We start from the raw sequence: 24,795 nt of genomic DNA on the forward strand, positions 1-24,795 counted from the left end.
ACATGAGGACCGCCCCAGGAAAGGAAGACCAAGAGTCACCTCTGCTTCTGAGGATAAGTTTATCAGAGTCACCAGCCTCAGAAATCGCAGGTTAACAGCAGCTCAGATTAGAGACCAGGTCAATGCCACACAGAGCTCTAGCAGCAGACACATCTCTACAACAACTGCTAAGAGGAGACTTTGTGCAGCAGGCCTTCATGGTAAAATAGCTGCTAGGAAACCATTGCTAAAGACGGGCAACAAACAGAAGAGACTTGTTTGGGCTAAAGAACACAAGGAATGGACATTAGAGCAGTGGAAATCTGTGCTTTGGTCTGATGAGTCCAAATTTGAGATCTTTGGTTCCAACCATCGTGTCTCTGTGCAATGCAGAAAAGGTGATCGGATGGACTCTACATGCCTGTTCCCACCGTGAAGCATGGAGGAGGAGGTGTGATGGTGTGGGGGTGCTTTCCTGGTGACACTGTTGGGGATTAATTCAAAATTGAAGGCATACTGAACCAGCATGGCTACCACAGCATCTTGCAGCGGCATGCTATTCCATCCGGTTTGCGTTTAGTTGGACCATCATTTATTTTTCACCAGGACAATGACCCGAAACACACCTCCAGGCTGTGTAAGGGCTATTTGACCAAGAAGGAGAGTGATGGGGTGCTACGCCAGATGACCTGGCCTCCACAGTCACCAGACCTGAACCCAATCGAGATGGTTTGGGGTGAGCTGGACCGCAGCGTGAAGGCAAAAGGGCCAACAAGTGCTACGCATCACTGGGAACTCATTCAAGATTGTTGGAAGACCATTTCCGGTGACTACCTCTTGAAGCTCATCAAGAGAATGCCAAGAGTGCAAAGCGGTCATCAAAAGGTGGCTACTTTGGAGTGCCTAGAATATAAGACATAATTTCAGTTGTTTCACACTTTTTTGTTAAGTATATCATTCCACATGTGTTAATTCATAGTTTTGATGCCTTCAGTTTGTATGTACAATTGTCATAGTCATGAAAATACAGAAACCTCTTTAAATGAGAAGGTGTCCAAACTTTTGGTCTGTACTGTGTGTGTGTGTGTGTGTGTGTATATATATGTATGTATATGTATGTATATGTATATATATATATATATATATATATATATATATATATATATATATATATATATATATATATATATATATATATATATATATATATATATATTACAGTCATGGCCAAAAGTATTCACATTTCTGCAATTCTGTCAGATAATACTCAGTTTCTTCCTGAAAATGATTGCAAACACAAATTCTTTGGTATTATTATCTTCATTTAATTTGTCTTAAGTGAAAAAAACACAAAAGGAATTGTTCTAAAGCCAAATTGGATATAATTCCACACCAAACATAAAAAAGGGGTGGACAAAAGTATTGGCACTGTTCGAAAAATCATGTGATGCTTCTCTAATTTGTGTAATTAACAGCACCTGTAACTTACCTGTGGCACCTAACAGGTGTTGGCAATAACTAAATCACACTTGCAGCCAGTTGACATGGATTAACGTTGACTCAACCTCTGTCCTGTTTCCTTGTGTGTACCACATTGAGCATGGAGAAAAGAAAGAAGACCAAAGAACTGTCTGAGGACTTGAGAAACCAAATTGTGAGGAAGCATGAGCAATCTCAAGGCTACAAGTCCATCTCCAAAGACCTGAATGTTCCTGTGTCTACCGTGCGCAGTGTCATCAAGAAGTTTAAAGCCCATGGCACTGTGGCTAACCTCCCTAGATGTGGACGGAAAAGAAAAATTGACAAGAGATTTCAATGGAAGATTGTGCGGATGTTGGATAAAGAACCTCGACTAACATCCAAACAAGTTCAAGCTGCCCTGCAGTCCGAGGGTACAACAGTGTCAACCCTTACTATCCGTCCGCGTCTGAATGAAAAGGGACTGTATGGTAGGAGACCCAGGAAGACCCCACTTCTTACCCCTAGACATGAAAAAGCCAGGCTGGAGTTTGCCAAAACGTACCTGAAAAAGCCTAAAACGTTTTGGAAGAATGTTCTCTGGTCAGATGAGACAATAGTAGAGCTTTTTGGGCAAAGGCATCAACATAGAGTTTACTGGAGAAAAAAAAAAGAGGCATTCAAAGAAAAGAACACGGTCCCTACAGTCAAACATGGCTGAGGTTCCCTGATGTTTTGGAGTTGCTTTGCTGCCTCTGGCACTGGACTGCTTGACCGTGTGCATGGCATTATGAAGTCTGAAGACTACCAACAAATTTTGCAGCATAATGTAGGGCCCAGTGTGAGAAAGCTGGGTCTCCCTCAGAGGTCATGGGTCTTCCAGCAGGACAATGACCCAAAACACACTTCAAAAAGCACTAGAAAATGGTTTGAGAGAAAGCACTGGAGACTTCTAAGGTGGCCAGCAATGAGTCCAGACCTGAATCCCATAGAACACCTGTGGAGAGATCTAAAAATGGCAGTTAGGAGAAGGCACCCTTCAAATATCAGGGACCAGGAGCAGTTTGCCAAAGAAGAATGGTCTAAAATTCCAGCAGAGCATTGTAAGAAACTCATTGATGGTTACCGGAAGTGGTTGGTCGCAGTTATTTTGGCTAAAGGTTGTGCAACCAAGTATTAGGCTGAGGGTGCCAATACTTTTGTCGGGCCCATTCTTGGAGTTTTGTGTGAAATGATCAATGTTTTGCTTTTTGCTTCATTCTCTTTTGTGTTTTTTCATTTAAGACAAATTAAATGAAGATAATAATACCAAAGAATTTGTGTTTGCAATCATTTTCAGGAAGAAACTGAGTATTATCTGACACAATTGCAGGGGTGTCAATACTTTTGGCCATGACTGTGTGTGGTGTATATATATATATATATATATATATATATATATATATATATATATATATATATATATATATATATATATATATATATATATATATATATATATACACACATACATACATATATATATATATATATATATATATATATATATATATATATATATATATATATATATATATATATATATATACACACATACATATATATATATATATATATATATATATATATATATATATATATATATATATATATATATATATATATATATATATACACATACACACATATACACACACACACGATCGTAGGCTAAAAAAAAAAAAGTAAGTATAAATACAAAGGTGTTTAAAAAATAAAATAGAAAAGGCTGATGCTTATATTTTGTTCAGGATCACACCACTCCCCTGTCTCCCTCTTACCATTTTGGAGCAGCAGTATTGTTGCACCTGTGTCCCGGTCTGTGCACTCTCCTGTGCTGCAGGTACTACCAGTAGTTTGTAAATGAGTTGATTCTCATATTAAATATGGTGGTGCCCATCTCTGTCATGTTTTACAAAAAAGGTCTTTGCACAAAAAACAAGCCCTCATACAGCTCCATCAAGAGTAAAATAAAAAAGCTGCAGACCTGTCTTATTTTTAATGAATCCTAAAAAGCAGTGGCAGGATTCTCCCCCCCCCCCCCCTATAATTATGAATAGAAATAAAATACAAATTGCACAGTCTTGAAAATAAAATTGGAAAAATAACATTAAAATGGCTAAAGTTAGCAAAAAAAAATCTGAGTGGTACATTCCTCAATACAAACTGCGTTTTCTTCTATATTTTAGTGGACTACAGAAAAGAAGAAATGTGGGACGATAGCAGATATGAATATGAACGGTTACCAAGACATAGGCTCCCACCTCGTGAGGCTCCTCCGGAGGTAAGTCCTTGACATTTACTGATCTGGGGGCACCTTGGTTAACTAGGACCTGTCACCTGTCCGTCTGCTCCCCTGGATATTTAGCTGTTTGTCTTTGTATAATCCACCAGATGGTTCCAGAGTTCTGGGCCTTTTTATGGTCTTTTCAAAAGGGGCGTTGCTCACAGGGTAATAATGAAGAGTAGTCTATAGTCATGACTCCAGAGAAACCTGTGAGACACACCCTCTTGGTAAAGACAATAAAATGAAGAACGAAATAAAAAGACCCGTAACTATGGAACCTTATGGCAGATTAAGAAAGAAGAAGGAATACTCCGAGGAGCAGCTTGGATAAAATAAGAGCAAAAACTGGCCTCTTTTGGCCTGGTGGGCAGGTCCTCTTTAAGGAAAATCCAGCGTTATCGTTTATTACCAATCTTGGTGGACTCGACCTCATGTATTGCATGACAGGCCATGGCACTCGTAAGCTGAAGTTAAGAAAATTGTAGTCATCTGTCAGCATGTCATGTTCGTGGGTGCCAGACTTTACAAGATGGCCAACATTTCGGCCCTCGTGAACCTCAATCACGTCTGTGGATGAAAACGGTTGTAGAGCCGGAAGTATGTACAGACGGTTATACAGTGTGAAGAACAAGATGAGGTGTTACAGATCCATGATCAGACTCTACTACTTACTTAATTGTACAGAGCACCCCCGTCCACCTGGAGTGCTGAATATAGCCACCTTTCTTCTGCCTGGTGTGTGGCATGTAGGGTCTCATATCCGTCATGCTATAGCTTTTCCCCCTTGTCAAGTAAAGTCAGTTTTCCTCTGGTAAGCCCCCCATACACATTAGAGTATTGCCAGCAGCATCTGCTGATAATGATGTGTTCGGCCGGCACTCACGTGTGTACGGGGGCTCTGACCAGTTGATTGTCTATCGGGCATGTCTGATTTCTTACTGCTGTGCAAAAACCGGAGTAGGGTGCACCACTAAGTACAAATGGGCATGAGCAAGCAATAAGGGTGCTGCAAAATGCATGAGGGGGCAATGGACTATTTAAAGAAGAGAAAGGTCAATGCATATAAAATGCGCACACCTAGGTCACAAAATATAAAAAGCAATTTTATTAACACCAAAGCACAACAATGTATAAAAACATTTAAAAGTGAAATAGTAACACCCCTGTATCCATGGAAGCTAATGAGCAAACAACAAGCATGACGTGCCAATGCAAGCAATAGCAGCCATCATATCCGATACCACAAGGCACTGACAACCGTGCGGCAAGCAGGGAAAAACAAACCAAGGTGATAGCAGCATAAATAGTCATCAGATGTAAATATCAGAGTAATTGTATACAATATGTAAGACCAAACAAAGAGAACATACACTACCAAAGAATTAAATGTAGGCGACCCCACTGATGATCAAGTGACCCAAGATAGGTAAAGCCCATGTGGTACAAAGTAACCTAGAGCTATAACTGAGCAAAAGACAACATCCCTGAGTGCCGGAATCAGCACTAAGGGGACAATGTAGAGAAATAATAATAGTAGTACTACCGGGACTCCGTGAAGAATGACACCCACACGGGGCAGCAGGAAAAAGCTATTCAGGTTCCTGCCATAGAAGTCTCCGTCAGATGGGAAGGACCTGTGTGGATTAAAGCCTTGAAGTAGAAGGCAAGTAAGAGTGGTATCTGGGAACAGAGGTGTGGGGAGGTCCCACCCATATCGCTGAAAGTGCTGACTGCTGAGGAATAGAGTCTATAACTAGGATACAAAAGTAATTACCACTGGGAGGAGGGATGGTAGAGAGCAGCTGTGGGCACAGGGAGTGAGGCGTATCCCGCACATGCGCAGTCGTGCGAGTGGGATAGGGGATCCCCTGGTGACGTGGAGCCGGGAGGTGCCCATGCGCAATGGGAACCAATGGCATGAAGAGCTCAGGGGTACAAACAAGCCGGGGAATGTAAGTGCATGATGCCAAGGTGCTCCAACAGATGGAGCTAGAGAGTAAGGCCAGCAGTACCTCGGTATTAAGCTCATAAGTGACCAGTGAGCTGATGCGGCAAAAACAGGGGTGCACATGGTGTATCACGTGTACTCAAGAAAGGGGGGATGCCTATGCTTGTTTTAGGGTCAGAGTGAGCACTGATCAAATGAAAAAGTAAATTTGCAAGAGATAGAAAAATAATAAAAAGGAATATATAGAGAACGATGACAAAATGGTAAAGATTCCATTTACTGAGAAGAAGTAGGTGGAAGAACAAAATACCTGCTTGCGGTACTGGAGTATGATGACCTAACCTCATGATGATAAAGCAGCAGCTTGTTAAGGTGTGTGACCTATAAAACTATAGCATGTGTGAGAGAAAAGGGAAAACCAAGGGTTGGTAAGTGACAACAAATGCAGAAAAATAAATCAAAGAAGGGGTAGACGAATTTACATGCAATAAATAATCAGAATTTTAAAGGGAACCTGTCACCCCGTTTTTTCCGTATGAGATAAAAATACTGTTAAATAGGGCCTGAGCTGTGCATTACAACAGTGTATTTTGTGGACCCCGATTCCCCACCTATGCTGCTGAAATACGTTACCAAAGTAGCCGTTTTCGCCTGTCAATCAGGCTGGTCTGGTCAAAAGGGCGTGGTGTCTTCCCCCAGATCTTGCTTATTTTTCCGTTGGTGGCGTAGTGGTTTGCGCATGCCCAAGTCCAGAATCCACTGCACAGGGGAGGGAAAAGAGCACGATCTGCGCTATTCCCCTGGTGATCGGTGGGGGCGGCCATCTTCCTGTGGCCGCGCGTGCGCAGATGGAGCTCTCTGCTGCCCGGGGCTTCAGGAAAATGGCCGCGGGATGCCGCGCGTGCGCAGATGGAGATCGCGGCGGCCATTTTCCTGAAGCAGAGATGCGAACTCTTCACTACAGCACTACGCCACCAACGGAAAAATAAGCAAGATCTGGGGGAAGACACCACGCCCATCTGACCAGACCAGCCTGATTGACAGGCGAAAACGGCTACTTTGGTAACGTATTTCGGCAGCATAGGTGGGGAATCGGGGTCCACAAAATACACTATTGTAATGCACAGCTCAGGCCCTATTTAACAGTATTTTTATCTCATGCGGAAAAAACGGGGTGACAGGTTCCCTTTAATTAACACATAATCCGATGGCATACAGGATGAGCAAAGGACCAGGAAAGCAGGAGACTGAAGATTTGGTGCTAAAGGGTAGGTGTCTGTGTGGCACACAGAATAATGGTAGGATATCTGTCAGTGATTTAATAGCAACCCCTTCTACTGGTAGAGGGGAGGGGGTCATTTCTGTATGTCCTGGAAAGGCAGAATGCCGAAGAGGGATATAACCATGATGGGCCAGCTAATGCCGTCACTAGCCCAGGAATCCTGTGAAGAGGAGCTCTTCTTTAAGGCCAGAGGAGGAGACCGATTGTAGAAGAAAGATCCATCTCTCTTCAGTGTGTAGAAGCTGTTTGTGATGGTCACCACCTCTTTGGTTGCCCACAACCTTTTGTAGGCCAAAAAAACTGATATTAGTGGGTCTTCCCCCATGCGCAGAAAGCAAGTGGTCTGCAATGGTCGCCAATGTCTTACCCTCCTTGGAGTCAGAGGTTGCCAGATTGAAAGTAGACAGATGTTTTTGCGCTCTTATGCTGAGCTCCTGAGAGGTTTGTCCAACGTAGACCCTATGACAGGTACAGACCATGGCATATATGACATCGTTACGCGTTATACAATTGATGTAAGTATTTAGTGAGCGATGCTTAGAGTCCAAGGGGTTGGTAAAGAAGTCCCTAGTGGGCTGCATGAAGGGACATACATTGCAGTCACCACAGGGAAACGAGCCCTTGAGACGGATGCCACGATTAAGCCTAACACATGTCCGGGTGAAATGGCTTTTGGTAAGGATATCCCGTAAATTCGGTGCCTTCTTTGCGTTTGGTAAGCATCATGGACTGACAAAAGACGATGTTTTGGCATGTGTTGTGAGGATATCCCAATGGTTTGACAAGATGTCTCTCACCTGGTGCCATCACGTATTATACTTGGTGATGAACCTCATGGTGGAGTCCAGCTGGTGAGGATGTGGGGTGAGCAGAGCATCCTTCCTGACTTAGAGCCTTTCTGGAATGCAGTCGATATATTCTTTCTGTGGGTATCCACGTTCTCGGACCCTTTCGGTCAGGGCCTAAGCCTGCGTCCTGAAGTTCACGTCAGAGGTACAGTTGTGTCGAGTCCCAAGAAACTGCCCGGTGGGAACGCCTTTTCTGGTATGAAGAGGATGGAAACTTTGGAATTGAAGCAAACTGTTGGTATCTGTGGGCTTCCGGTAGAGATCAGTATGAGGCGGCCTTCCATCACAGACAACCGAAGATCCAGAAGGATGGCTGAGTCAGGAGAAAAGGAATGTGTCAGAAAAATATTGTAGTTTTTGTCGTTTAAGTCTTTCAAAAATTGTAGGCAATTGATTTTGGACTGCTGATCACTTTGGTCTCCCATTGAAAATGCGACTGGCAGACATATCTAATGGTAATGATCTTCCCATACTTACACACTATTGTGGTGGCTTATCTTCCATGAGAATACAAGGATCAGGCATGTTGAAATCCAACAACCAGAACCACCTTCTTCATGTACGCAAAAAATGGTCCAACTTTCATCAGTGTTTGGTCAGTGTGTTAGCTTTTACAATCAGGGTTTCATTAGGGATTTTCTCTTAAGAAAAAAATAAATAAATTACAAAGCTTCTCCTCTTAATTACAATTTTAATCACAGACCTTTTCCCATGATTTTTTGGCGGATATGAGTTCTGCAAAGAAACATGGACATATGAACAGCTTCGGAGATTATGCTGGGTTCTTGTTCTGTGAAAGCGAGATATACAACGCGTATGTGAAAAACTGAGGTCTGGATGAGAGGCCTAATGCCACGTTCACACGTTTATTATTTGGTCAGTATTTTACCTCAGTATCTGTAAGCCAAAACCAGGAGAGGTACATTCAGAGGAAAAGCATAATAGAAACATATGCACCACTTCTGTATGTATCACCCACTCCTGGTTTTGGCTTACAGATACTGAGGTAAAATACTGACCAAATACTGCTAGTGTGACCATAGCCTTAGTGAGGGAACGCAGCAGCCTACATGATGGGTTCTTGAGTGGGTGCATAGATTTTGGGATACACTATAAGAATGTTGCTGATTAAATTGACTATGACAAACGTGCAAATATACCGTATATTTGTAGATTTAATTTTTTTTATACTTTTCCTTACCTTTTATAAAGGGCGAGTATCGCAGAGTGGTAAGTGTGGTCCGAAGACCAGATGATGAAGGCTATCATCGTTACGAAGATTACAGTGAAGCAGATTACAGAGAATACGACGATCCCCATACATATGAAAGACGTAGTGGACCGTATAGAGGGGTATGTGTTTGGTTTTTGTTATTGTGTGCTTATATTCTATTCCATTTTCAAACATTAACCCCTTAATCCCATTGGACGTACTATCCCGTCAAGGTGACCTGGGACTTAATTCCCAGTGACGGGATAGTACGTCCAGCGCGATCGGCAGCGCTCACGGGGGGTGCGCGGCCGATCGCGGCCGGGTGTCAGCTGATTATCACAGCTGACATCCGGCACTATGTGCCAGGAGCGGTCACGGACCGCCCCCGACACACTGCGATCAAACATGATCGCAGTGTTCCGGCGGTATAAGGAAGCATCGCGCAGGGAGGGGGCTCCCTGCGTGCTTCCCTGAGACCCCCGGAGCAACGCGATATGATCGCGTTGCTCCGAGGGTCTCTTACCTCCTATCCCTGCAGGCCCCGGATCCAAAATGGCCGCGGGGCTGCATCCGGGTCCTGCAGGGATTACTTCCGGGTCCACAGCAGCGCTGGTAAGCCTGTAGTGCTCTAAGTCAGATCGCCGATCTGACAGAGTGCTGTGCAAACTGTCAAATCAGCGATCTGTGATGTCCCCCCTGGGACAAAGTAAAAAAGTAAAAAAAAAAAAAAAATTACACATGTGTAAAAAAAAAAAATAAATAAATAAAAAAATTCCTAAATAAAGAAGAAAAAAAATAGTATTCCCATAAATACATTTCTTTAAATAATAAAAAAAACAATAAAAGTACACATATTTAGTATCGCCGCGTCCGTAACGACCCAACCTATAAAACTGTCCCACTAGTTAACCCCTTCAGTGAACACCGTAAGAAAAAAAAAAACGAGCCAAAAAACAACGCTTTATTATCATACCGCCAAACAAAAAGTGGAATAACACGTGATCAAAAAGACGGGTATAAATAACCATGGTACCGCTGAAAACGTCATCTTATCCCGCAAAAACGAGCTGCCATACAGCATCATAAGCAAAAAAAATAAAAAAGTTATAGTCCTCAGAATAAAGCGATGCCAAAATAATTATTTTTTCTATAAAATAGCTTTTATCGTATAAAAGTGCCAAAACATAAAAAAATGATATAAATGAGGTATCTCTGTAATCGTACTGACCCGAAGAATAAAACTGCTTTATCCATTTTACCAAACGTGGAACGGTATAAACGCCTCCCCCAAAAGAAATTCATGAATAGCTGGTTTTTGGTCATTCTGCCTCACAAAAGTCGGAATAAAAAGTGATCAAAAACTGTCAAGTGTCCGAAAATGTTACCAATAAAAACGTCAACTCGTTCCGCAAAAAACAAGACCTCACATGACTCTGTGGACTAAAATATGGAAAAATTATAGCTCTCAAAATGTGGAGACGCAAAAACTTTTTTGCTATAAAAAAGCGTCTTTTATGACAGCTGCCAATCATAAAAATCTGATATAAAAAACGCTATAAAAGTAAATCAAACCCCCCTTCATCACCCCTTAGTTAGGGAAAAATAATAAAATTAAAAAAATGTATTTCCTTTTTCCCGCTAGGGTTAGGGCTAGGGTTGGGGCTAGGGTTAGGGTTGGGGTTAGGGTTGGGGCTAAAGTTAGGGTTAGGGTTGGGGCTAAAGTTAGGATTAGGGTTTGGATTACATTTACAGTTGGGATTAGGGTTGGGATTAGAGTTAGGGGTGTGTCAGAGTTAAGGCTGTGGTTAGGGTTACCGTTGGGATTAGGGTTAGGGGTGTGTTTGGATTAGGGTTTCAGGTAGAATTGGGGAGTTTCCACTGTTCAGGCACATCAGGGGCTCTCCAAACGCGACATGACATTCGATCTCAATTCCAGCCAATTCTGCGTTGAAAAAGTAAAACAGTGCTCCTTCCCTTCCGAGCTCTCCCGTGCGCCCAAACAGGGGTTTACCCCAACATATGGGGTATCAGCGTACTCGGGACAAATTGGACAACAACCTTTGGGGTCCAAGTTCTCTTGTTATCCTTGAGAAAATAAAAATTTGGGGGGCTAAAAATAATTTTTGTGGGAAAAAAAGATTTTTTATTTTCACGGCTCTGCGCTGTAAACTGTAGTGAAACACTTGGGGGTTCAAAGTTCTCACAACACATCTAGATAAGTTCCTTGGGAGGTCTAGTTTCCAATATGGGGTCACTTGTGGGGGGTTTGTACTGTTTGGGTACATCAGGGGCTCTGCAAATGCAACGTGACGCCTGCAGACCAATCCATTTAAGTCTGCATTCCAAATGGCGCTCCTTCCCTTTCGAGCTCTGCCATGCGCCCAAACAGTGGTTCCCCCCCCACATGCGGTGTATCGGCGTACTCAGGACAAATTGGACAACAACTATTGGGGTCCAGTTTATCCTGTTACCCTTGTGAAAATACAAAACTGGGGGCTAAAAAATCATTTTTGTGAAAAAAAAAAAAATAATTATTTTCACAGCTCTGCGTTATAAACTGTAGTGAAACACTTGGGTGTTCAAAGCTCTCAAAACACATCTAGATAAGTTCCTTAGGGGGTCTACTTTCCAAAATGGTGTCACTTGTGGGGGGTTTTAATGTTTAGGCACATCAGGGGCTCTCCAAACGCGACATGGTGTCCCATCTCAATTCCAGTCAATTTTGCATTGAAAAGTCAAACTCCGCTCCTTCCCTTCCGAGCTCTGCCATGCGCCCAAACAGTCGTTTACCCCCACATATGGGGTATCCGCGTACTCGGGACAAATTGCACAACAATTTTTGGGGTCCAATTTCTTCTCTTACCCTTGGGAAAATACAAAATTGGGGGCGAAAAGATCATTTTTGTGAAAAAATATGATTTTTTTATTTTTACGGCTCTGCATTATAAACTTCTGTGAAGCACTTGTTGAGTCAAAGTGCTCACCACACATCTATATAAGTTCCTTAGGGGGTCTACTTTCCATAATGGTGTCACTTGTGGGGGGTTTCAATGTTTAGGCACATCAGGGGCTCTCCAATCGCAACATGGCGTCCCATCTCAATTCCAGTCAATTTTGCATTGAAAAGTCAAATGGCGCTCCTTTCCTTCCGAGCTCTGCCATGCGCCCAAACAGTGGTTTACCCCCACATATGGGGTATCGGCGTACTCAGGTCAAATTGTACAACAACTTTTGGGGTCCATTTTCTCCTGTTACCCTTGGTAAAATAAAACAAATTGGAGCTGAAATAAATTTTGTGTGAAAAAAAGTTAAAGGGAACCTGTCACCCCGTTTTTTGAAGATGAGCTAAAAATAGCGTTAAATAGGGGCAGAGCTGGGCGTTACATTAGTGTCTTTTGTGTGCCTTTATTACCCACCTATGCTGCCGAAATACCTTTGTAAAGTCGCCGTTTTCTGCTGTCACTCACGCTGGTCTGGTCCTATGGGTGTGGTGACAGCGCTGTTTCTCCCCCAGAATCCTGCTCATCATTACGTTGGTGGCGTAGTGGTGTGCGCATGTCCAAAAGGCGAATCCACTGCCCAGGTGATGAAAAACAGCGCGATCTGCGCTATTCAGCCGTTTACCGGTGGGCGCGGCCATCTTTCCTGTGGCCGCGCGTGCGCAGATGGAGCGCTCTGCTGCCCGGGGCTTCAGGAAAATGGCCGCGGGATTCCGCGCGTGCGCAGATGGAGATCGCGGCGGCCATTTTCCTGAAGCCCCGGGCAGCAGAGCGCTCCATCTGCGCACGCGCGGCCACAGAAAAGATGGCCGCGCCCACCGGTAAACGGCTGAATAGCGCAGATCGCGCTGTTTTTCATCACCTGGGCAGTGGATTCGCCTTTTGGACATGCGCACACCACTACGCCACCAACGTAATGATGAGCAGGATTCTGGGGGAGAAACAGCGCTGTCACCACACCCATAAAACCAGACCAGCGTGAGTGACAGCAGAAAACGGCGACTTTACAAAGGTATTTCGGCAGCATAGGTGGGTAATAAAGGCACACAAAAGACACTAATGTAACGCCCAGCTCTGCCCCTATTTAACGCTATTTTTAGCTCATCTTCAAAAAACGGGGTGACAGGTTCCCTTTAAATGTTCATTTTTATTTAAACATTCCAAAAATTCCTGTGAAACACCTGAAGGGTTAATAAACTTCTTGAATGTGGTTTTGAGCACCTTGAGGGGTGCAGTTTTTAGAATGGTGTCACACTTGGGTATTTTCTATCATATAGACCCCTCAAAATGACTTCAAATGTGATGTGGTCCCTAAAAAGAATGGTGTTGTAAAAATGAGAAATTGCTGGTCAACTTTTAACCCTTATAACTCCCTAACAAAAAAAAATGTTGGTTCTAAAATTGTGCTGATGGAAAGTAGACATGTGGGAAATGTTACTTAAGTATTTTGCGTGACATATCTCTGTGATTTAAGGGCATAAAAATTCAAAGTTGGAAAATTGCGAAATTTTCGCCAAATTTCCATTTTTTTCACAAATAAACGCAAGTTATATCGAATAAATTTTACCACTATCATGAAGTACAATATGTCACGAGAAAACAATGTCAGAATCGCCAAGATCCGTTGAAGCGTTCCAGAGTTATTACCTCTATAAAGGGACAGTGGTCAGAATTGTAAAAATTGGCCCGGTCATTAACGTGCAAACCACCCTTGGGGCTTAAGGGGTTAATGCTTTTTTTTTAATCCATCTTACAATAGGAGGATCCAGTATACAGATGGGGAAGAGGAGAGCCACCCATGGGCCGGCCCTTAGACTACAGGTAACTTTTTCTACCCCTGAGTACAAGTATTCTATGATTTACCTGCCAGAATGCTTTCTTCTATGTAGATGTCCTGTCCAGCTTTGTTTCCAGTGCAGTTTCAGACTATAAAGACAGTTAAGTAATGCAAAATAGACTCCATTTTATTTCTAGACCTTCAGGAAATAAGGAGGAAAAAATGAAGAGGACTGGTGAAGTAAGCTCCGTTCTCTACAGAAATGCAAAGGCTTACTATTACTGTGTGCTTAACAGTAGGGGCATCACCCCGGTGTACCTGGTGTTCTAGTGACATCTAGTGGACGTTGTGGGTAACACTGCTCCCATAGCTGATCTATTAAATCTAGGCCACACTGACTGATATGTTGTAGGATATGTGCAAATTACAAGTTGCTGAAAGTAGATATACTATGTCCACTGGGTACATTATTCAAATGACAAACTCAGCCATTAGACCTTTAAGATAGAGGTAACTCCAAAATAGCTCAAAGCTAAAAAATATTACATTATTGCTATCACATATGCAACACGCAGTGTGATTAAATACATATGAGAGAACCACAAGCAAAGTGTTTAGCAACTCCACAGTACATATAATGTTACTAAATTAGGCATAGTGCATAGGCACAATTATATGAATGCACAAGATAAATGAATCCTCAATAATAGCCACAATGGTCAGAATATGAAAAAGCACAAACACGTAACTACAGTACCCGAGCTAAGCTTTCATGCCAGAATTCTGGGTGTAAAAGCTTAGAACAATCGCAAAATGTAGGTGCAACCCATAGTTGTGCCTGAGTTTTAAGACTTTTGTCATTTTCACATCAGTTTCTTTGCTGCCTCTCCCATGCACAGGAGTGCACGGCTGAGCAATATTGTGTTCTCTGAGAAAGCCGGCAACTTACAGTACCTTGTGAAAGTATTCAGCCCCCTGGAACTTTTCATCCTTTTCCCACATATCATGCTTCAAACATAAAGATACCAAATGTAATTTTTTGGTGAAGAATCAACAAGTGGAACACAATTGTGACATTGAACAAAATGTATTGGTTATTTTAAATTTTTGTGGAAAATCAAATACTGAAAAGTGGGGCGTGCAATATTATTCGGCCCCTTTACTTTCAGTGCAGCAAACTCACTCCAGAAGTTCATTGTGGATCTCTGAATGATCAAATATTGTCCTAAATGCCTAGTGATGATAAATATAATCCACCTGTGTGTTATCAAGTCTCCGTATAAATGCACCTGCTCTGTGATAGTCTCAGGGTTCTGTTTGAAGCACAGAGAGCATCATGAAGACCAAGGAACACAACAGGCAGGTCCGTGATACTGTTGTGGAGAAGTTTAAAGCTGGATTTGGATACAAAATGATTTCCAAAACTTCAAAAATCCCATGGAGCACTGTGCAAGGGATCATATTGAAATGGAAGGAGTATCATATCACTGCAAACCTACCATGACCCGGCCATCCCTCTAAACTTTCATCTCAAACAAGGAGAAGACTGATCAGAGATGCAGCCAAGAGGCCCATGATCACTCTGGATGACCTGCAGAGATCTACAGCTGAGGTGGGACAGTCTGTCCATAGGACAACAATCAGTCGTACGCTGCACAAATCTGGCCTTTATGGAAGAGTGGCAAAAAGAAGGCCATTTCTCAAAGATATCCATAAAAAGTGTAATTTAAAGTTTGCAACAAGCCACCTCGGAGACACATCAAACATGTGGAAGAAGGTGCTCTGGTCAGATGAAACCAAAATTGAACTTTTTGGCAACAATGCCAAATGATATGTTTGGCGTAAAGACAGCACAGCTCATAACCCTGAACACACCATCCCCACTGTCAAACATGGTGGTGGCAGCATCATGGTTTGGGCCTACTTTTCTTCAGCAGGGACAGGGAAGATGGTTAAAATTGATGGGTAGATGGATGGAGCCAAATACTGGACCATTGTTGAAGAAAACCTGTTGGAGCAAAAGACCTGTGACTGGGATGGAGATTTGTCTTCCAACAAGACAATGATCCCAAACATAAAGCAAAATCTACAATAGAATGGTTCACAAATAATCGTATCCAGGTGTTAGAATGGCCAAGTCAAAGTCCAGACCTCAATCCAATCGAGAATCTGTGGAAAGAGCTGAAAACTGCTGTTCACAAACCATCTCCATCAAACCTCACTGAGCTCGAGCTGTTTGCCAAGGAAGAATGGGCAAGAAGTTCAGTCTTTCGATGTGCAAAACTGATAGAGACATACCCCAAGCGACTTGCAGCTGTAATCGCAGCAAAAGGTGGCGCAACAAAGTATTACATTAAAGCGGCCGAATAATATTGCACGCCCTACTTTTCAGTTTTTGAATTTCCAAAAATTTTTAAAATAACCAATACATTTCATTCAACTTCACAACTGTGTTCCCCTTGTTGTTGATTCTTTACCCAAAATTTACATTTGGTATCTTTATGTTTGAAGCATGATATGTGGGAAAAGGTTGAAAAGTTCCAGGGAGCCGAATGCTTTCACAAGGCACTGTATCTCCAGGTGAACAAAGCGATCCGCCTAAATCGGACATGCTCAATGGACTTCTCCCACAGTGATCAGTTGGCCCCAAACAGATTAGCGTATCAGCTGAACCCATTGATATCAGTATCTGACATTAATGTGTTTGGGGGGCTTTAGTCCTGCTCCTAGCTGAGATGATACGACATTGTAACCTCAGATATTTGTGCAGCTGCTGCTAGTGGATTTAGTTCTCAATGCTTTCCTTAGTCTACATACAACTGTATTCACTTAACCCTGCTGTTTTGTTCGCATTTACTATACACTTGTAGTGTTCCGGGTCACTATGACCCGGCTTATCTTAAACCTTGATTTTAGACACTCTAACTCCATTTTTTTTTATACTTTTTGCTTACTAGACTGTTTGTGAACATGTTTGGTAGTGAAAAAAAAGAAAAATGAACTAGAAATCTTTTTTTTTTTAATTTTATTCTGAAAAAACATCAATGAGCAAAACGAAAATAGAAAAATACACATATTTTTGTAAAAAAATAAAAATAAAAACAATCAAATCAAACATTTTGAAAACTTCTGAAAACAAGCAGATAAGCCAGGAAGACAGACTTACTTAGCCCAAAAAAATTATTTGCAAGACTTTACAGCTCAGATTTACAAAAAAAACCGTCTTAGACAGCGCGTTCTGAGCAGTCCGTTCTGTGCATAATATACATGTGTAGTGCACACCTAGTGATCTCTCCGGATGCACTCTACATTTTAGAATAGACTGCGCACCAAAAATAATCAATATTAAGCCATTTTTATGGTGCGCAGATCTCAATGCATACCCCCGGTAGAGCGCGTGTACGACCCCATTGAAATAATTTAGGAAAAAAATCAATTGATATACAATAGTAGATGCAATAAATAGACCCAACTGAGGTTATAACTCCTTTATTTCACTGAAAATATGGCCTCACAGCTGGAAAAAACGATGGCGGGTCACTATGACCCGAACACAACAAGTGTAACTTTTTGCGTGTAGCAAAAAGTAAACGAAAAAAAAAATAAAAAAATACTCATAGGTAGGTCCCCCCAAATAAGGAAAAGTCAAGGAGTCTCAAGTTTTATAGACTTACAGAAAAAAATCTACAGGGCCGCAAAAAGTCTGTTCGGGTCACTATGACCCGAACAGAACAGCAGGGTTAAGAATTGGTTATGTAGAAATTTCTGCCTCTAAAAGTAGATTCACTGACAACAAACCAATAAGTTTTGGATGTTGAGTAATTAAAACACTAAGGAAAGAATTCAGCAAACATTTTTTTCCCTAGAAGACTTGTGTAGAAAATTAGCTAATTTTTGCACAACATTTTATATACTAGCGAAAAAAAGGAGTATGGATACTCAATATCATAGAAAAGCATTAAATTTTATTTGAAAATACAAAAGACATTTTATATGGGTAAAATACAACATTTTGTAGCGTTTGATATTTTTATGCCCTTTTTGAAAAGTGTGTGGAGCTTTGCAGAGGGGGCCATAGTCTATCATGGCCCACCAGACTCACTATAATTTATGTCACAGAAGTGGCATAAATTATAGCAGAGATATACTCTAGTACAAGACATGGGCAGCAGAAAGAGGGGAGTCTTCTTCTGGATGAAAAAACATGAACTGTATTTTGTGCATCTTACCCCTGTGGACGCTTCCTTAAGACTCTTCCTTAATCCCCCATGTTATGTAAGAAGGTTGTAAAATGTTTCATTTACACTGAGATAATGCATTATTAACGTGAAATCGAAAAAGACACCTTTAAATTCTCATGTTATATTTGCAATTTTCAAATTTTAGAAACTTCTGTATATTTAGCGGTTCAATCAAATTCTGCACATTTATATCAGTAAAAGAGTATAGATGAGCAGTTTTGAGTCGAGGACCATAATCATAATATGGAGGTACGGTGAGCTGAATGAGATATGGATTCCTGATGAAGTAAGATGCAATCTGTTTTCAATTACACTTTGGCATAGGTAAGAGGACCTTTGCGTTCTCGTTTTTCGCTCCCCTCCTTCCCAGAGCCATAACTTTTTAATTTCTTTTGACCGCCCATTATTGCATTTTAATGCAATGTCGCGGCGACCAAAAAAACGTAATTCTGGCGTTTCAAATTTTTTTCTCACTTCGCTGTTTAGCGATCAGGTTAATGCTTTTTTCAAAACAGCTGACATGTCCCGGCTTTGATGCGGTCTCACCGCCGGAGCCCACATCAGAGCAGGGGACCCGTAATAGTACGGCGGAGGTTGGGAAGGGGTTAAGGTAAATATCCCTGTGCTCCCCTGTGTCCGCCGCTTTTTTCTGCTTTCGTCACTCCATTGTATAGGTATTCATATTTAGAGCGCGGTATGTGAAATGTCTATTTGTAGTGAACTTGGCGTTTCTTCAAAGTCTTCTCTAAGGGGGTGCTTTAACCCCTTCCTCTTAGACACTGCCAATCACAGCTAGACAGCTGAACTATCAGTATCCAGACACCGCCGAGCTGTGATGGGCAGCGTCTGGGAAGGGTAAAAGCAAATGACCCTAGAGAAGACTCTAAAGAAATGTATAGTTGAACTGGAAGCAGAGATTTAGCAAAATCAACAAATCTCAATATCTACAATGGAATGACGCAGCACAAAATGGCAAGCAGCAGCAGAATCAAGGGAGCTTTGGGTGTTTTACCCGATATTTAACTCAGTTTTTTTTAATCACATGAAAGATCCTCTTTTATACCCATGACAATTGAATTCAGGGTCCTGACGATTGAACTCCTGAGTTCCTGATCTTAGCCAATAGAAAAGCAGTCTGTATGCTAGATTCTGTAAAACATGTTTTTATTGATCCCAGATACCTGACAAACTATTGGGATGTAACTTGGAATGTCTACAGTGTTTGTTTGTATCCTCCTTGGCATACATTTCTTTATTTGAAGAATTGCAGTCCGCCATCAGTGAAGCTTGGCATACGCAGTTAAGACATTTGGAAACCTATTGTGAGTGCAGTACTGTGGCATAGGGCTCCAGAATTCCCTAACACGTTCCTTTAGCTCGAGCAGTGGGTCAGTTGGGTGGAAATCATTCTGTATGACTAGTTTGCAGAATACATTTGTAATATGGCTTTAAGGGAAGCTCTCTTCAAAGAGTGGCCTACTTTTTAAATCAGTTTTTTGTGTTATGTGCATTTTTTAAAATGTTGTAGAAATGTTTTTTGCTAGTTTTTTTTTCCTTATTTCACAATTTTACCTCTTAAAGACCACCAATACGTCTTTTTACTGACCTGAGATATAAGAGACTAGCCTCCCCATACAGGGGACAATCCAGCAGCTGTCGGCTGTACACTATAGGTGACAACTTGCCACATCAGCCAAGATCAGTGTTGGCATCGACCATATCTGTTTAACCTTTTATATGCTGCTGTCAATAATGACTGCATCATGTAAATGGTTAACAGAGTGTGGGCGCTTCCTATTTATTCCCATCGGCACCCTGAGATCATGATTGCGTGGTCCTGATGTTTGCCATGGCAATTCATGGCCAAATAGCGGCCTTAGGGTATATGCACACGCTGCGGATTCCATTGCGGATTCCCTGTGGGTTTTCTGCGGATTTTGTGCGGATTTCACCTGCGTTTTTACACCTGCGGATTCCTATAATGGAATAGGTTAAAAACTTTACGAATTCCGCACAAAGAATTGACGTGCTGCGGAAAATAAACCGCTGTGTTTCTGCATGGTATTTTCCGCAGCATGTGCACAGAGGACTTGGTTTTCCATAGGTTTATATGGTACTGTACAATGCATGGAAAACTGCTGCGGGTCTGCAGGGCCAAATCCGCTGCCGATCCGCTGTAAATCTGCAACATGTGCACAGACCCTTAGAGTCTACCAGCGATGGTGGCCTGTTCAGAAGTTACCAACATTTAGGTGGTAAAAATGCACTTTTTCATTCCCGTTATGTCACTTTGTATTACCGTATTTTTCCGACCATAAGACGCACTTTTTTTCCTCCAAATTTGGGAGGAAAGTGTGGGTGCGTCTTATGGTACGGATGTAGCATGTGGGGAGGGGGGCAGCAGTGAGTGGGATCGCACTGTTATCCCACTTCAGAATGTCCCCGCTGCCCGGAATCAGCGCTGGGAAAACCACGTGGTCCCGATGATTAAGTGCAGTGAATATTCATTAGCGGCTCCCCGCCCACCGATCAGCTGAGCGGTGAGCCGGGAGCAGCAAATGAATACTGCACTTAAGCAGGGACACACATGGCTTCCTCAGCGCTGATTTCTGCAGCAGCTGGGGAGATCTGTGTGTCCTGGGGAGGAGGCAGCAGCAGCAGCAGCAGGGTCTGGGGGAGAGGAGATCGCTGCGTACCTGCCTGCCATGCCTGTATGCCGAGTGCTGTGCACAAACAGGACCTGTGATGATGTCAGAAGTGGGCGGGCTGGAGCATCACATGGCAGCTCAGAGCCCTCCCTCTTCTTGACATCACAGGTCCTTCAGGCTCTCCACTAGAATCTGCAGGTTTCCTGTGCTGTGGAGAGGCAACAAGAAGGAGGGCTCTGTGTGCAGTCATGGGATGCTTTTACCTCACCACAGTGGCTGGCAGGCTGCCACAATTAAGAGGTTAGTCTTTCCAAAACACAATAAAGCACTCTGCCACTCCTGTGGTGAACTATAACTCCCAGCATGTCATAGGATCTGCAGGACATGCTGGGAGTTATAGTTCTCCCATGGGATTTTAAAGCAGCACTCCAGTGTTATTTTGCAGTGCTGGAGTGGTGCTTTCAATATAAGCCCTGTGCCCCCATTCTTATACTCGCCCTCCAGCATCTTCATATAGTACTGTACAGACACCACACTGGTCCCGCAGCTTCCAACATAATAACATACTATTATATATAATAACACCACATATAATAGTATGTTATTTATGTTATTAAATATTTTACCACATTTTTTTGCTTCAAATATTTTTTTTCCCTATTTTCCACCTCTAAAACCTGGGTGCGCCTTATAGTCCGGTGTGTCTTATAGTCCGAAAAATACGGTAATTCCTGAAAATCATCTGAAGGATAAATAAAATACCTGAGAGAAGTTTTCAATATGACAGGGGGTGCTGTTAAATGGTATCACTTTTGGGGGTTTTCCAATATATAGGACCCCCAAAGCCACTTCAAACCTGGATAGGTTCCTAAAGAAATACATTTTGTACATTTCCTTGAAAAACAAAATGAAAAATTACTGCAACATTTTTAAACCTAAAATGCTAACAAAATAAAATAACTTTTTACAAATGGTGCTGATGTAAAGCAGACATGTTGGAAATGTTATTTATTAATGTTTTTCTGTGGTATGACTATCTGGAATAAAGGGATAGTCATTCAAAGTTGGAAATTGCAATTTTTTTTTATTTTTTTTTAACTTTTTTGTCAATTTTTTTATGTTTTGTGTTTATTTATAAAAAATATCGACTTAAATTTGCCTTTAACTTAAATTATAATGTTTCACAAAAAAACAATCTCCAAATCACTGGGATTTGTTGAAGCGTTCCAGCGTTATTACTACATAAAATGACACTGGTCAGATTTAAAAAATTTGGCCAAGAGTGTCATCAAAGCAAAAGGTGGCTACTTTGAAGAACCTAGACTATAGGACATAATTTCAGTTGTTTCACACTTTTTTGATAAGTATATAATTCCACATGTGTTAGGCTACGTTCACATTTGCGTTGTGCGCCGCAGCGTCGGGCGCTGCAACGTCGCCGCATGCGTCATGCGCCCCTATATTTTACATGGGGACGCATGGACATGCGTTGTGTTGCGTTTTGTGACGCATGCGTCTTTTTGGGCGCACCCGTCAGGGCGCAGAGGACACAGCAAGTTGCATTTTTTTTGCGTCCAAAATCATACAAAAAAAGGACGCATGCGTCACAAAACAATGCGTTTTGCATGCGTTGTGCGTTGCGTGGCCGATGCGTCGCCGACGCAACACACAACAACGCAAATGTGAACGTAGCCTTAATTCATAGTTTTGATGCCGTCAGCGTGAATGTACAATTTTCATAGTCATGAAAATATAGAAAAATCTTTAAATGAGAAGGTGTGTCCAAACTTTTGCTCTGTACTGTACATGTTGTTCTGCCAAAAAAAAAAAAAAAAAAACAAGCCTTCATGCAGCAATGCTGTCTGAAAAATAACAAAGTTGAAGTTTTGAAGAAGGGGAGGAAAAAGTGAAAGTGCAAAAATTATAAATCACCGACGGTGTGGAATGGGTTAATGTAGTTGGAAATTTGTCTCTGCTAGACAGCTAACAAAGCACCAAAACAGTGGGGAATTTTACCAGATGAGATGAAGTTGTTTAATCTTTTGTTTTCTGGCCTTTTTTTGAAAATCCTCTTGAAATATATAGAAGTGACCCTGGATTTTAGTATAAAGCCCACAACACCATCTAATGTGTGCGTGCTAGGTGGTCAGTCAACAGTTATGCAGCCAGTGTCGGGGAGAAAGGATCAGGCACTACCCCAGATTTTTCCTGGAGCAGCAGAGGTGTCTGGCTGCCGTTGACTATCCTCTCCCCTTTAGGACACAGTCATGCTTAGTTGAGGCCAGCCTCCATGTGTATGGGGAGTTTAAGAATAGCGGTTATTGTATGAGTATGTCAAGCCTAACGGGTAACAGATGTGTAACACTGCATCAAATAACATCATCTGAATCCGAGACCAAGTCAGAGAGTTCCATCTTTAGGCTGGACAGGTCATAGAGAGCGGAAATACTCGTAACGGCTCTCCAGTCTGACAAACACGAGGTCCTGGGACGCGGCAGAACTCCGAATTCTCTACTACCCCTTTAAGTAGAAGTGTATTCACCTCAAAGTTAAAGGGCAAAGAACGAGTTTTGTCTTCACGGAGTAATTTTATACAGTTATATGAAAAAGTTTGGGCACCCCTATTAATGTTTTATAAAAATTGTTTTTTTTGCAACAGCTATTTAAGTTTCATATATCTAATAACTGTTGGACACAGTAATGTTTCTGCCTTGAAATGAGGTTTATTGTGCTAACAGAAAATGTGCAATCTGCATTCAGACAAAATCTGACAGGTGCATAAGTATGGGCACCTCACCAGAAAAGTGACATTAATATTTAGTATTTGTATTCACAAACCCTCCCTGCACCGCATGATTCCATGTGAATAAACCGCCCTGATTGTTCAAAACCGGTGAGTGCGCTTTTATTTTCTTCTCGTACTTCAAAGTGAAATTGTTTTTTTCAAAAGCAGCACCAAGGTGGAACCTTTGTAGCGGTCTTTTTGGTTTTTTTGACAATAGGTATTAAACGGTGCTATTTTATGCCTCTGTAGCATAAAGGGTCTGGCGTATAGCGGCTGTGCGATAGCATTTTTTTCTTCATTGTGGACTATTAATATTTAGTAGATCCTCCTTTTGCAAAAATAACAGCCTCTAGTCGCTTCCTGTAGCTTTTAATGAGTTCCAGGATCCTGGATGAAGGTATTTTTGACCATTCCTCTTTACAAAACAATTCCAGTTCAGTTAAGTTTGATGGCCGCCGAGCATGGACAGCCCTCTTCAAATGATCCCACAGATGTTTAATGATATTCAGGTCTGGGGACTGGGATGGCCATTCCAGAACAGTGTAATTGTTCCTCTGCATGAATGCCTGAGTAGATTTGGAGCGGTGTTTTGGATCATTGTCTTGCTGAAAGATCCATCCCCTGCGTAACTTCAACTTTGTCACTGATTCATGAACATTATTGTCAAGAATCTGCTGATACTGAGAGGAATCCATGCGTCCCTCAACTTTAACAAGATTCTTGGTGCTGGCATTGGCCACACAGCCCCAAAGCATGATGGAACCTCCACCAAATTTTACTGTGGGTAGCAAGTGTTCTTCTTGGAATGCTGTGTTTTTTTGCCGCCATGCATAATGCCTTTTTGTATGACCAAACAACTCAATCTTGGTTTCATCAGTCCACAGGACCTTCTTCCACAAAGAAATTGGCTTCTCCAAATGTGCTTTTGCATACCTCAGCCGACTCTGTCTGTGGCGTGCTTGCAGAAAAGGCTTCTTTCGCATCACTCTCCCATACAGCTTCTCCTTGTGCAAAGTGCGTTGTATAGTTGACCGATGCACAGTGACACCATCTGCAGCAAGTTGATGCTGCAGCTCTCTGGAGGTGGTCTGAGGATTGTCCTTGACTGATCTCACCATTCTTCTTCTCTGCCTTTCTGATGTTTTTCTTGGCCTGCCACTTCTGGCCTTAACAAGAACTGTACCTGTGTTCTTACATTTCCTTACTATGTTCCTCACAGTGGATAGTGACAGGTTAAATCTCTTAGACAGCTTTTTGTATCCTTCCCCTGAACAACTATGTTGAATAATCT

General features: G+C 42.0%; 1 protein-coding gene across 4 annotated transcripts in view; it reads left to right on the top strand.

The window, feature by feature from the left end:
- PPHLN1 (periphilin 1) overlaps window positions 1–24,795 on the top strand; it is a 145,694-nt gene that overhangs the window by 22,543 nt on the left and 98,356 nt on the right. For all 4 annotated transcript variants that reach the window (XR_013215769.1, XR_013215770.1, XR_013215771.1 and 1 more), the window contains exons 3-5: window positions 3,666–3,760; window positions 9,054–9,194; window positions 13,813–13,874. Coding sequence is in view for 1 of the 4 variants with exons in the window: in XM_077265125.1 (XP_077121240.1) it covers window positions 3,666–3,760; window positions 9,054–9,194; window positions 13,813–13,874 (298 nt within the window). In the remaining 3 variants the exon portion in view is untranslated. The remainder of the gene's footprint in view (window positions 1–3,665; window positions 3,761–9,053; window positions 9,195–13,812; window positions 13,875–24,795) is intronic.

This window comes from Ranitomeya variabilis, chromosome 5, assembly GCF_051348905.1.
Source record: "Ranitomeya variabilis isolate aRanVar5 chromosome 5, aRanVar5.hap1, whole genome shotgun sequence".
Classification (NCBI taxonomy): Eukaryota; Metazoa; Chordata; class Amphibia; order Anura; family Dendrobatidae; genus Ranitomeya; species Ranitomeya variabilis.